This window comes from Hydra vulgaris, chromosome 15 (genome assembly GCF_038396675.1).
Source record: "Hydra vulgaris chromosome 15, alternate assembly HydraT2T_AEP".
Lineage (NCBI taxonomy): Eukaryota > Metazoa > Cnidaria > Hydrozoa > Anthoathecata > Hydridae > Hydra > Hydra vulgaris.
This window is the reverse complement of record NC_088934.1, coordinates 23,228,639-23,243,971: the sequence shown is the minus strand read 5'-3', so window position 1 is coordinate 23,243,971 and position 15,333 is coordinate 23,228,639. Positions and strand designations below refer to the sequence as shown.

At 26.5% G+C, this 15,333-nt stretch overlaps 1 protein-coding gene across 2 annotated transcripts in view; it reads right to left on the bottom strand.

The window, feature by feature from the left end:
• The window catches only part of LOC136072006 (dynein axonemal heavy chain 8-like), a 135,890-nt gene that overhangs the window by 62,760 nt on the left and 57,797 nt on the right, over nucleotides 1–15,333 (bottom strand). For both annotated transcript variants that reach the window (XM_065819355.1, XM_065819356.1), the window contains 5 exons: nucleotides 13,053–13,161; nucleotides 12,771–12,952; nucleotides 2,649–3,017; nucleotides 2,400–2,504; nucleotides 2,015–2,128 (listed from right to left, as the gene is read on the bottom strand). In XM_065819355.1, the coding sequence (XP_065675427.1) occupies nucleotides 2,015–2,128; nucleotides 2,400–2,504; nucleotides 2,649–3,017; nucleotides 12,771–12,952; nucleotides 13,053–13,161 (879 nt within the window). The remainder of the gene's footprint in view (nucleotides 1–2,014; nucleotides 2,129–2,399; nucleotides 2,505–2,648; nucleotides 3,018–12,770; nucleotides 12,953–13,052; nucleotides 13,162–15,333) is intronic.

The following is a 15,333-nucleotide window of genomic DNA, read 5'->3' as shown; positions in this document are numbered from 1 at the left end:
GAAAATTAAATGTGGAAAATAATTTAACAGAAGCACAAGTGCTTTGGATGCCTAACAATCGATTAAGTTGCTTCTTTGGGATAACAGGAAAAGTGTGGTTATCAGATTCAAGAGACAAATTAGAGGAAAGGTTCCTTGCAAATAGTTTTATCTTATCCTTGGAAGAAGTAATAAGACCATAACCATATATGAGAGATGGAATATTAGACTTGTCTTTACTAATGATATTGTTAAGATTTTTCAAAAGTCTCTTGAACCTAATTTTGGAGATAAAATAAGAGCTTTAGTGAAATAATGGATCTTAGGATGGGATAGAATGAGGCTGGACTTGCCAAGAAGGAATAAAATCTAATTATATTCTATATATTATCTCTGCTTTTATATAATAGCTATACAGTAATTTTATATTATAATGTTGCGAACAATATTATAATACAATACAACAGCATAATACAAACTGTAGACAATTCAGAAAGCAACTGAATATTGGTTGAACACGATGAAATTCAGCACCCTGTAATTGTTAACTACTCAAAAACTACTCAACAGATTTTTGTAATTTTTCGATACAATGAAGCTAATTGAATTATTTATTTCAATAATTTTTAACATTTTTTATTGGACACTTAGATAGAAATCAAATATTTTTGTGAGTACTTGACATCATCTACTGGATCTTACTTTGGGTTACTTTTTATGAGGTAGCTATCCATTTTTTCTTAAAATTTTTTTCATTTGACCAATAACTTTCAATAACTCACTTTTCAGGACAAATTGGAGAATTTGCATCCTTAGGTACAAATTCAACATTATTTTGTTCATACCATTCTTGAGACTTCTTGGAGATGTGGATAGTAGCCAAACTAGACCAAAATATTATGGGCATAACATGCTTTTTTATAAATGGCAAAAGGTGTTTCTCTAAGTATTTTGTAATCAAATCCGCATTTAAAGTATTACAAGCAATGTATGGTGTATTTTTCAAACCACACGAGCAGATTGCTTGCCATATAAAGAACTTGGGAGCAAACTTTTCAGTTTGAATATACTTGAATTTTTTTGCAACATACTTTTTGACTAATAAAAATATTACTGGCCTGGCAGTTGTGAATAGTCCTTTTTGCAATAGATTTATCATTTTTAATTATACACAATTTTTCTTGGCTAAAAAGTTTATATAGCTTTTTTGATTTACTATTTGCTTTAATTTCTCCATCAATGAATCGTTTTGAAGTTTGACTTTTATGATATGCAATATGTTCTTGAGATCTAAGAGTTTTTCCTATCAAAGCTTGGCTGTTTAAATTTTCACACAAGATCTTTCTGCGACTGAAATGGTTTTGCCTATATAGATTTATCTTCACATTTTTTTTCTAGTTCCAGCATCTCTTTCAATATATTGAAACTGTTTATATTGCCACAAAATAAATCCGATTAAGAATCGAGAAACACCTGTCAATATTGAAATGTTGTCTTTCTGACAATAGATGATTTTCAAGAAAAAAATTTTGAACTTTTTTTTGATTTAATATTTTTTTACTTACTTTAATCTGATAACAATAATAACAAATATTCATTAACTTTAGAATCAAACAACAACACCTTAGCTTCCATATGCAAAAAAAGATTTTAGAGAAATTTATAATTTCAAAAAAATTTACAAAAATTTTTACTAAACAATTTTAATAATTATAAACAAAAATAAAAAAAAGAAACATGATATAAATTTACCCCTGTGCACTTAGTGAAGGTTTTTTTAGTTCAATAAATAACAGAAGAAGCTGTATTTGAAAAGATTTTTTTTTCCATCATAAATAAATTAAAAAAATATTTAAATTCTCAAAAAGAAAAAAAAAATTATATATATATATATATATATATATATATATATATATATATATATATATATATATATATATATATATATATATATATATGTATATATATATATATATATATATATATATATATTATATATATATATTATATATATCTATATGTATATATAGTTAACCATGAGATAATCATCAGTAAATGCTTTCTGTTCAACTTTAAATACTCCAACTGATTGTAACAAGGTATCGCGAAACTTTGGTTGAATCTTAACCAGTTCAGTTTGAACTCCAGACTGAAAAAAAAATTTATTTCTATTCTAAATAATTATATTTAAAATATTTTGTTCTTAGGAGTTTCTCTGAATTAATTTTAAAATATTAAAAGAAATTTAAAATAATTAAAAGAGAAACTCTCTCTATACAACATTTATTTTATTGTTATTATTTATATACAAATTAGCTACTTTTTCATTAGTATTTTATCTTCTTTTTTTTTATTTAATTTATTACAATTCTTAGATATTATTACAAAGCAAATACAATATTTTATTGTTTAAAACTTACAGCTTGACTCAACAATTTCTTAACAGAATATCGCAAGGAATCCACTTTTTCTGATTCTTCTCTATTGTACTGAACTGCAAATCGATTTAACAGGCTGTAAGTTTCCTAAATAAATTTAACAGAACTTTACTTAATAAATTGTTCTTTTTTTTTATTTACTAACAAAAATCATTGTGATAAACATTTAGAGTCGAAAAAATTTGTAATTTATTTTTTACATTTGTCAAAAATAAAAATAAAAAAAATTACCTCAATAGGACTTATTGACATATCAAGACGTATTTCATTTTCTCTGATATCTGAAAGAGCTGCCATAACAAATCGAATATCATCCAAGTCTTGGATAGGGTGTGTAAGACGTCTAGAATAATCAGCAATGAAAGAAACTATTTCTTCTAGAATGCTTGAATATTTTGAATTTAATGCTTGCCCTACTGCCAACTTCCATGTTTGAGCTTCTACTTTAAGAGCAACCTTGATAGGTTCTGAATTTAGTTGAATTGTACAATGACCAAAGTAAAATATGTTAGGTATTTCATTTATGCTTTGTTCAATATCTTGATACCTGATAATTTCTGCTTTAAATTCTGATAAAATAGGATCAGTAAGCATAAAGTTCTATGAAAAAATTAATTTCTATAAAAATAAAACAATTCTATTTTAAGTCATTTATAAATTGATAAACATGACAACTTATAAACAAAACATTGGCTTTAAATTTAATAAATTTTAACTTAAATAAAAATCTTGAATAAATAATGGTTCAAATTTTTTTTGAATTTTATGAATAGTCACATGGTACTAGAATTAGTTACATGGTACTAGAAAAGTTGCTTTCTTTATATTAGTCATAAGTGTAACTTACACAAAATCGATAAATAAAGAAATTATGCACACTGTGTATAGTTTTTTTATTTATCAATTTTGTATACTGTGTATTACACAGTATGTACTTAGTTAAATGGTTAAATGCCTTTATCAAGTAGAGATTACTTTATTTAAAGGGGTATTGCTAATGATCGGTTTTCTTCGCATATTAGGAATACAGGCAGAATGGGTTTGAATCAACCAAGTTCTGTTTTTGAGCCATTGTTAATTTTTATAAATACATAATTATTTTGGATGCCAACAAAACTGAATAAATTGATTCTCATTTCCCACAAAAAGAAATTCTTAACAAAAAACACAAATTAACAGCATACTTTTTGCTTATTCGCTACTATGTCCCTATCTAAATCCTTAGATTAATTTATTATTCTTTGTTCTGGGGAAAAAACTAGATGAAGTTTTTAGAGCATGCTGTAACAGATACAGTAAAATGATGCAACTTTGATGAATGTCAGTGATGAATGTCAGATGAATGATGATGAGAGTCAAACTAGAATGAGTTTTGGTAGATGAAACTAGAGAAGGTAGTTCCATTGAGCAGCAACCATGATAGTATTTGTAGAAAATAGAAAAAGATGCAACTTTACAATGATAGAAGAGAGGTTCGTTTACAATGTATTTTTAGACCTTGTCTAAAAGAGAAATAGCATCATTAGAAAAAACCAGCCCAAATATGACAACAGTCAGATTTGGGCTGGTTTCAACAGAGATTTGTAGAGGTAGAGAATGGAATCAAGAGTAAGATATGGGGGCACAATAAAGAGAAGCAACCATAGCAGATGCTAATTTTGCAATGGATTGTATGTATGGTTTCCATGAGAGATCAGTAGTGAATGATAACCCAAGAAGTCACAAAAAGGAGTACTCAGTAAGAGGGCTGCCAATCATTAATATAGGAATGTCAATAGTATTGCGATAGTTGTTTGCAGGAAATAACTGAGTTTTGTTGGAATTAAAACTCACAAGCCACAACAAGCCCCAATCTATTACAGAAGTAAGATCAGATTCAAGATCAGCTGCCTGTTCTAAGCTGTCAAGACAGAAGTATAAAGTCGAGTCATCAACAAAAAGTGCAACACTCTTTATCATTTCCAGTAACCTCTGGAGTACCTTGAGGTACTCCAGAAGTTACTGGAAATGATAGTGTTGGTCTTTAAGGATGACTTTTATAAAGTGGTTAAAAAGAAATGATTTGATAATCTCAGGTACACCATATGAAGAACCAAGCTTATGGAGAAGACCAGCATTCCAAACTTTATTGAAAGCTTTAGATATATCAAGAGCAATAGCCATTGCCTTGCTGCCTCCATCTAATGCACGATAAATCTTTAAGTCACAGCAGTTAGCAAGTCAGCCATAGAACCAAAAGATCAAAGACCATATTGATTATCAGACAGGACTCATATTGAGATGTTAGAAATTTGTTCATCTTAAAGACCTTGCTAATAATAGATTAAAATAATAACAATAGAGAAAAATGATTAAATGATAGTTGGAGGAGTCATGTTCTCAAGAGTTTTTAAAATTGGAAGCACAGATCCCATTTTCCAGCAGGCAGGAAAACAAGATTCAGTCAAGCACTTATTAAATAGTTTAGCAAGAATTGAAGAGAGAACATAAGCAATAGAAGACTTTAATTAAGAAATGACTTTAGCAATAGAAGCCAAAGTAATTTGGATGTCTAACAATGGATTAACAAATGTTCAACTAGAATGGAGAAAAGAGTAAGGCTATTAAATTCAAGAGTCAAATTAGAAAAAAAAATTTTGAAAATAGCTTAGCCTTATCCATGGGAGAAATAATAAGATTAGACCCATTAACTAGAAATGGAATGTTTGATTTCCCATTGTTAATGGCACTGTTGAAGATTTTCCAAAAGTCTCTAAAGCCTAACCATAGCCATAAAAAGAATAGTCTGGAAACGCAGGCAGTTTTTAATAGTTTCCATTGTTTCAGTTGAAAATCGGGTGGTCCATGTGAATAAGGTACAAAACAAACTTTTATGATGGCTGAAAGTTCAAAAGATTTGAATAATTTTGATCCCATTTTTGAGTTGCATCAAGACGAGCTTGATTCTATTTTTACAGTTATTGAATAGGATTTGTTAAATAATGTTGCTGAAAAACAACATGCTTTGAATATACCACAAATAGCACTTTCCTGTCAATTTTGTAACAAAAAATATTTGAGCTCTAGAGGTCTCACTTGTCATATTAATACTAAACATTCCGATGCTTTATCAAGTCATTCTAACATTTTAAAAGATATTAGAAAAACTAAAATATCAGAAGAAATTCTTGATCTCGAAGTCTTTCAAATATTTTTAGAAAGAAGTGCTGCAAAGCTTTTATCAGATGATTGTTTTGAGTCCATACAAAATCATTTTAAAGCTTATTTGATTAATTTTGATATAGCTAACACAACATACAGATTATAAAAGCAGTTATAACTTTATTTCAAGGAAATGCCGAAAATTTTTATCTAGATTCCATTAATTAGAAAATTAATTAATTTACAAACATATCTTTGATAATATACATTTTACAGATGTATCTTTGACAATATTGATTCAATTTTTATAGGAATAAATGCACAGTGTTCCACATTATTTGGATTTGAAGTTTGTAACCATGTATTGTCGCATCTTTCTGGTCAATCAGTTCAGAGCAATACAACTTCATCTGGGAAGGGTTGTGTACTTTCAAATAGGGATGAATTTGTTATTGCCTATTTATATGGGTATGTTTTTAGCACATTATATTGTTGCATCAGGTTTTCAGATATTTATAAAGAAGAATACTATTAACAGTATATATCTATTTTACTTGCCGCTCAATATCAAGGAAGCAATAATTTGCCTGAGCACAAACTTGTTAACACAAGTAACAGATCAGGCTTGTGGAAAATGAAAATTGAGGCAATATTTATTTTTATTATTGCTGAAACAACCTTTAAAAATATGGTCAGTAAGTCTATCAATGAAATTGACAGCAAAGATATTTTATCCTCACTTCTTAAAGATACAAATGTTTTATCAAATTTTTCAAAGATTAGGAGTGAAACTGATACTTTTGTTAATAAAGAAGTTTCTTTAAATGTTCTTGAAGACATAAATTTGTATGTAAAAGCGAGGACATTTTCCTATGTCAAGGATAATCTACAGGCTTACAAAATTGAAGTTCAACAACTTAAGTCCAAGTCACTGCGAACTTCACTAAAAAGAAGAGTATTTATTAATAAGTATATATATATATATATATATATATATATATATATATATATATATATATATATATATATATATATATATATATACTTATTAATAATATATGTATATATATATATATGTATATATATATACATATATATATATATATATATGTATATATATACATATATATATGAGAATATATATATGTATATATATGAGATAATAAATGAGAATTGAAAATCAAAAGATAGATAATATAAATTTACAAACAATTCCTTTTGTGGGGATCAGAAACTTTACATAGTTAATAGTTTTTATATTTAGATTTAAGGTTTTTTATTACCATAGCTGACATTTAAGGGTTTTTATTACCATATTCCAAGTTTTTTTAGAAACTTTTGTATTTATTCTGAGCTTATTGAGTCTGTTAATTAAATTTTTTTTTTTAATAAAATTAAGTTAAAAAATCTGTCTGTTTATTATACTTTACTTGTTATCAACAAAGAAATGATATCTCAAAACTATAAAAAAACGTTTAAGGTAAACCAACCTTAAAAATAATATAAGTGCACTAATAAAAAAAAATATTCCCACCTAACCATTTATTAAGTTTCCCTACACAGTTAAAAATTAATAAACAAGAGCATTTATTAAACACCTATTTTTTGATCAATATATATTTTTGAGAGTATATGAAATAAGCAACTATCAGGGAGGGTTAAAGTTTTTGCTTGTGATGCTTTCAAGTGAGAATGTTTTCTCAAAAATCTTAGGTTTTGTTTGCTTTTTTTTTAATTTATTTTTATTAACCTAAAAATTAACTACAAATTGCATATTTAAAATGCTAAATCTTTATGAATTAAAATATTGAAAAAATAAGAATGTAAAAAAGTTTAAATGAGTATTGAACTTTTGTTCTAGAAACTAATGTCACACTTGAGCATTCAAATCTTTTTCATCATATTTTGAGCCCTCTTTCCCCTAGTAATTAAGTTTAATCATTCAGTAGACTCACTCTAACTTCAATTATCAATTACACAATGTAATAATATTTTTGTTTATGTTAATTTTTTAATGTTTCATAAATAATTTTGGTATGCTGATTTTAGTGGTACCATTGGTTTTGCTCTACCATCAAGATTTCCTGAGAAAAAGCATAAAGTATATTTCTGAGTTTTCGTATATGTGTAATGAATTTATAACATTATATATATGTGCTGATTTTTACTCATTCTCTCCGCAGACCCACTGACAGAGGCTCCTGGATTTGTTTTTCTCTCCAGCAAGCCACTGTCAGTGGTTTTGTATATTTTGTGTCTTTTTTCTATAATCCCACTTTTAATATTACTTTTCCTGATTCTAGTTTTTAGGTATTCAATTGTCACTTCCTTTGTTGTTGTTTATGTTTATTTATGTTGATTTAAAGCATTTTTTAATAAATATTAGCACATTTTGGGTACAATTTTTTTAACAAATGCTACTGAGAGAGTTAACTATATTCTTTATTTTCAGTTTAACTAATTAAAACTGTTATATGAAGTGGTGAATATGTCTAGTAGATCCTGCAAGCTTTGTCCTGACTCATTCTGTTATCGTTTGTGGTTACTATATTAGTCCAACACAAATTAAACATAAGATTGTCAGTGGTACAAAATTCTTTACTGCATATCATGCTTATTTTGGCATGGCTATGGCACCACACTACAGTTGTGGCAGATGCAGATCAAATCTGAAAGTCAATGCCCTTTGCAATTCTGAGAATATGAAGCCCTCATGATGACTGTTATTTCTGCATGGTTGACATTTCAAAGTATAAAAACCAAAGGATAGGCTGATTCTAATTTATTTAAGTACACCCTCTTCTATTGGACTAGTTACACACAATGATGAATTGCCTGTTCCTAACCCACCTCAGTCCGAAGAAGCAGCTGCATATTATTCTGATGTAGACACACCAGATGAACTCTGTGATGACTGTGATTTCAGGAAACCAAATGATTCACTTTATTTCCCTAACCAACAAGAACTTGATGACTTAGTACAAAATTTAGGCCTCACTAAATCAAACAAGAAGTTCTAACATCATGTTTGAAAGAATGGAATTTATTAGATCCAAGCTGCAGAACCTCGAAATACTGAAAAAGACATGAAACACTTGCATCCTTTTATGTAGTATCAGAATCACTGTGCTACTGTCATGACGTTTGTGGTCTTTTCGATGACATTGGCATTGTTCACAATCTTGAAGAGTGGAGATTATTCATCGACAGTTCAACAAGAAGTCTAAATATATATATATATATATATATATATCTATATATATATACATATACATACATATATATATATATATATATATATATATATATATATATATATATATATATATATATATATACATATATACATATACATATATATATATATATATATATATATATATATATATATATATATATATATATATATATATATATATATATATGTATATATATATATATATATATATATATATATATATATATATATATATATACACATGTATATATTTACACAAAATTGAATATGTGAACACATAACTTCTGTTAAGTTCTTGTTCTTCAAAATATCTCTCGCATTCATGTAAAGATTCACTGGCAATTTGTTTTCTTAAAGCTGAATCAATCAAACGATCTTTTGTGATAATCTCTATCAATTTTCTTCTCTATTCAAGATTATAGTCATCCTGACTTTTAGGAAGAATGAATATATCATGTAAATAATAAGAAGTAGTACAACCATATATTGAACAATTTGCTCCAGACATTTAGTTTAACTCTTCATAAAAAATTGTTTGTTTTGCACCTTAAAGTAGGCTGGGTAAAAGAACCTAACACCAACGCAAAAACTATTGTTTCCAGGCAATGTTTCCAGACTATTCATTCTTACAACTATGGCCTAACTAGGGAATAATGAAGCTTAGCATCAAATAGCACCTTTTTATATTGATTTTTTTGCAATAATAAAAAAGGAATTTGTTATCAAGAATGTTGTTCTTTTGAAAAAGAACATTCTTGATAAAAAAATGATTACAACTAGATATAGCAGCTGCACAAGAAGGTAAAAATAATGGAGTGGAATGAGGGTTAACTTGGGACTGATGAAAAGGAATGAAAGCTTTCATATCTGCCTGAATCCAGGAAGTTACATAAGAGGTTCATTTATCAATGGAAAGAGAAAAAAAATCAACCACATCAGAGAAAAAATATTAATGAAGGTAAGCATTGTCTAAAAATTTAACCACAGTTAACTAACTAACCATGGATTAAAAACTGCTAATAGTCATGGATTGAAATTATCACTGCCAATATTATTATAATTATTATACCAATTATTACGTTTCACTGTTGCTATTATTTATATTAAGTTAGCTCTTAAAAAACCAATATTTATTATCATAACGATTTTTATGTTATAGTTTTGTGTTGCTGTTGTTGCTGTAATAGTCTTCTTTTTTTGCTTGTTTTTTTGTTTGTTTGTTTGTTTGACCATTTGATGTTTTTAAGTGTCGCTCCATTGATTATTTGTTGCTATATGAATGACACAGCCTACCAAATTCAAGTCGGCATTCAGAAACACAATTTAGAAAAATTTCTAAATTGCGTTCTTTCTATCACCTACCTAAAAAACCAATAAAATTTAATAAAATAAACTATGCTTTTTTTTTTGTTAAAAAAAACTTTGAAACTAAAAAATTACTAATTCATAAACTTGCTGTATACTCACAAAAAGTTTGATTGTTACACCCATTAAAATATTATTGTCTAAAGCTATGCACTTATAAAGCAATGCTTTAATAATGAATTAATTATTACCCCTTTTGTAACAGAAAGCAAAAAATCCAAATAAGTTTTATGATGAACTGACATCAGCTCAATACAACACTCTTGTGCCGACCTGAAATCTAATTTCTCAGGCTGATGACACCTTACTAATTTATGTAAATTTATGATAACATTTGTAAATTTAGTTGATATGGTTAGATGAAAATGAAAAATAAAAAAATTGTGTAATCAATCGCCAGTTACATAAATTATATAATCATTGAACACCAATTTAAAAAAAATGATATAATCACGCAATACTAACTTAAATACCATTATCAAACGACAAAAATATTATCACCAAGCAGAAAGTTTTACAGAGGGCTTTGTAGTATTTTGATAAACTGCTTTGACAAAAAAGTCTCGAGGCAAAAATAATTACCACATTTCAATAAAAGCATTTTCTATTACAGTATTACAAGCAAAAAAGTGTCAAAGCAAAATTAATTACCATATTTAGATAATTTTTAGCAATAAACTTAAACTATTTTTCAAAAATAAGTGTTTTCTATTACAGTATATACTGATTTTACAATTGAGTAAGCTTAAGAAACTTTTTTTGTTTAGTTTTTATAAAAAACCAAAAAGTTTCTTAAGGGTTTTCTTAAAAGTTCAAATAGAATTCCATTCAACTTTTTAATAAAATAACTTTCTTATGAAAAAAGTAACTTAGTACTAATAGTTTTGCATGATTTTTTAGCTTTAAGTTAAAGTTTTTAATATACAACTTTTCTAATAAAAAAGACATGCGAACTTTAAAGGGATCATTAATTTGAAATCAGTTTTATTTTACACCTATTTACACCTTTTGTTTTATGCAAATTTAAAAAAAATAGATTTATAATCTTTAAAATTATTAAAAAAATTTATTATAGGTTATAAATATTAGGGCTCAATTTAACAGTTGGACATCCGACATCGTCTGGCTAAAACCTCAGATTGTCCAATCAATTTACAAAGTAATCAGACATTAAATTCTACTGAACTGGAATTCAAAAAAAAACCAACTGGAATTAAACTCTACAAAATAAAGCTTGGGCAGGAATGGTGTGCTACTGAATGCTATTGCTGACCATGCAAATGATTTTTTTTGTTTACAATTTGACCATGACTGTTTAGATGAAAAAATAATTGTTGAAAAAAAAATAAAGCAGTCTTTTTAAAATCGTAATTTTTAATCACTTCATGCTTTAATTAATAAGTAAAGTTTTAAAAAAAAAACTTTTAAACAATTCTTAGTAAAAATAGAAATAAGCAACGAAAAAAAAGGCAATTATCATCAAGGCAAAAATCAAGGGTAGATTTAATTTAACTTATTCATAATTTAAAGTAACTTGAAAAAATAATATTTTGAAAAATTTTTAAAAAGATATGGAAAAATAGTTTCAAATGTTTTAATTTATCATAAAAAATATATACCTACTGAAAAAAAATTTAAATCATTTAATTTACACATAATACATTTATTTTAAACAATCACTATAATTAATTTTTGATTTTATTCAAAGCCTTATCGTAAAATAAAAACTTTAAAAAAGATCAATGATTAAAATTTATTTTTAACTTTTAATCATTGATCTTTTTTAATTGCATTTAAATTATTAAAACTTCAAAACAGCCGTTGTCAAATTGTAATAAAAAAAAAAAAATAAATAACCAATTCCAGTTACAGCGTGAAAATTTAAGTTTATCTAAAACAATATTCAATATTAAATTGAAACTATTTTATTAAAAAACAAAAGCTACAATAAATTATTCTAAATAATAAGGAAATAAACTACAAATTCACTAGACTAACAGTGAATAAACTGAATAACATGACAAAGATTTTGATTGCACAACTCGCTTCCGTAAAACTTATACTTTTAAAATTTGATTGGACACTGATTGGCACCAACAAGTTTTGATCGGATATTTTGTCCGGGACTTTATAAAAAATTAAATTGAGCCCTGTATATAGAGATAGTTAGAAGCAACACTAATAAAATTTCTCTAATAAAATGGACTAAAATACTCTTCTCTAACGAGGAGAGTATTTTATTCCATTTGCAACACTTAAACAGTATTCAGAGAAAGCAACTGTTAAAAAAGTTTCAGCTCGCACATTTTTTTGGGAGAAAAAATCTATCATTTAAAATGTATAATCAATTTGGCAAATTTGAAAAAAACAATAATGAAGTAAAAAAATCTTATGTCACTTTTAAAATAAAAGCTCATATGTTGCAACCAGTTTTTGTTCTCCTCTTTTTGAGGCCCAGAGGGCTATTACAATCAAAAAGATTAATTAACTTTTATTATTCTTTTTTTTTCTTTCTAATTCTTGTTGAACAAGACTGCTGTTTAAAAAAGTTAATGTCAAAAATGTTTGGGGATATTTTATTCCAAATCAAACTAACTCAAAAAAATTACCTTTATTGTACCTTCGCGATCTGCTTTCCATAAAAAATCAAATTTATTGAAGTAGTCAATGCATTGATTTGTGTCTGCTTTTGTAGAACTTATTGCAGAGCTTAACATAACCAAAAGTTTGTTCACATCTTTATGATCAGTTATGTACTTATAAAAATTTTTTGATTTTGGAATTGCAGATTCTAAAAATTAAAAAATTTTTTTTCAAAAATATAAAAATTTTCTTTTATATGACTTTTTGATATGTTTTCAATTGTGAATGATAACTAAATATTTTATTACCAGAATCCTTAACCTGACTCCATTGATGTACATTTTTGCAAACCTCCAATATAGAATGATAACACTTATTCAAAACTTGTTGGATATCATCAATTGAAGGTTGAAAAATCTATGAAAAAAATTAAAGTTCTTTTGAAAATATATATAGATTAAGATTTAGGGTACATTTGTGTACCCCAGATGTTATATATCTCAAACCTTGGCAGGAATATATGAGTGCGGGAGCTGAGAAAAACTCTCATAAAACAGACATAGTGAGTTACTAGCTTGTAGTGAGTTAGGCAGCTTTTTGTGCAAGCTATCTGTTTTTACACAAACTATTGGTTTAAATAAAAAGGGTTTTTTATTGCCATTGACTTTTGACATTATTATAATTTTATCTTATGTTTTTTAAAACACAAAGAATTCGGTTAAAAAATACACAATAAATTTATAATAGAACTTATTCAATGATGAAAATTTTATTACAAGAATATACAAATAAAAATTTAAGTAGAAAAAAAAGTTAAAACATAATAAACAGAATCTTAAAACTTTTTTTAAAAAGTTTTTAAAACTGTCATTATTTAAAACCTCTTTTATTTAAAATGTCAATTATTTAAATAGTTTTAACTTGTTAAATATGTTGTCAAACTGTTTATACATGATATATAAGTTACATGAAAATTGTCAAAAAAAAATTTAACATAATATGAAAATATAAGCTTATGTAATTTATTTTAAAATTGTTCTATGTTATTTTCCAATTTATATTTATAATACAAACATATAAAAACCAAAATAGTATATTTACTACAATATATTTTTATTGTAAACCATTTTTAAGATTTTCAAAAAAACTTTATTCAGAAGTGATTTACATAATTATAATATCAAACTCATTCATTCGAAGTTTTATTATAAATATTTTTTCTTTCTCTCTTGTTCTAAAATTTTATGCAAAATGCAAAAACTTTTTAAAACACTTTCTTTTAATGTAAAAAATAACTTGTATTGCAACCACATCAATATATATATATATATATATATATATATATATATATATATATATATATATATATATATATATATATATATATATATATATATATATATTTTTATATATATATAAATAAATATATATATATATATATATATATATATATATATACATATATATATATACATATGTATATGTATATATAAATACATATATACATTTATTAAATATATATATATATATATATACATAATTGTATTTTTAATACAATGTATTAAAAATCTGCGCCAGCCTAATAGATGAAGAAGGGGTGCGAGACTGGTCAACAGATAGAATTTGTTTACCCCTTAAGTCTTCGCCTAGGAAGCCTTTTACAAGACAGTAGCCGGATGCATTTAACATCTGCCCAAGATGATATATACATACATTCATACATACATACATACATACATACATACATACATACATACATACATACATACATACATACATACATACATACATACATACATACATACATACAGACAGACAGACAGACAGATAGACAGACTTACACACATATCTATATATTTGATATAATGGTTTTTTAGAATTTCAAAATACTATCTTATTTAACCATTGCTATATTAAACAAGATATAAAAAAGTAGCAGGTTGGTTTATACTTTACAACAACATGTCAGGAAAGCATCTGGCCTCATCTGGCCTCTTTTTAAGCACCGGACAAATGTATTTATATATGTATGCGAATATGTATATACCAATGCAGTAATAGACTAGTGGTAGAATTTGCACATCTATATATATATATTTATATATAGAACTTTACACATTTATATATATATATATATATATATATATATATATACATATATATATATATACATCATTTTGGGCTGATGTTATTCATCTTGGGCAGATGTTAAATGCATCCGGCTACTGTCTTGTAGAAGGCCTCCTAGGCAAAGACTTAAGGGGTAAACAGACTTTATCTGTTAACCAGCCTCGCACCCATTCTTCATCTATTTGGCTGGTGCAGATGTATTTTTAATACATTGTTTCCAGTTTAGGATGTTGAATGCTAGATCTTCTTGACTCAATGCATGGGTTTTGCTTGTGTCTCTGTTTTTATGAGTAGGCAACTCATTCTATTATCTCCTAATGAGGGTACAGCTCTAAAACTCAGTTTTATGGTTCTGAGGCCGGCTGGTAGTCAGGTTTCCTGAACTCTGTGGTAGATCTCAGAAAGGCTGATTCCATCAACAGTTGAAAAATATCAAAGAATTAACAGTGCCATGTTGCA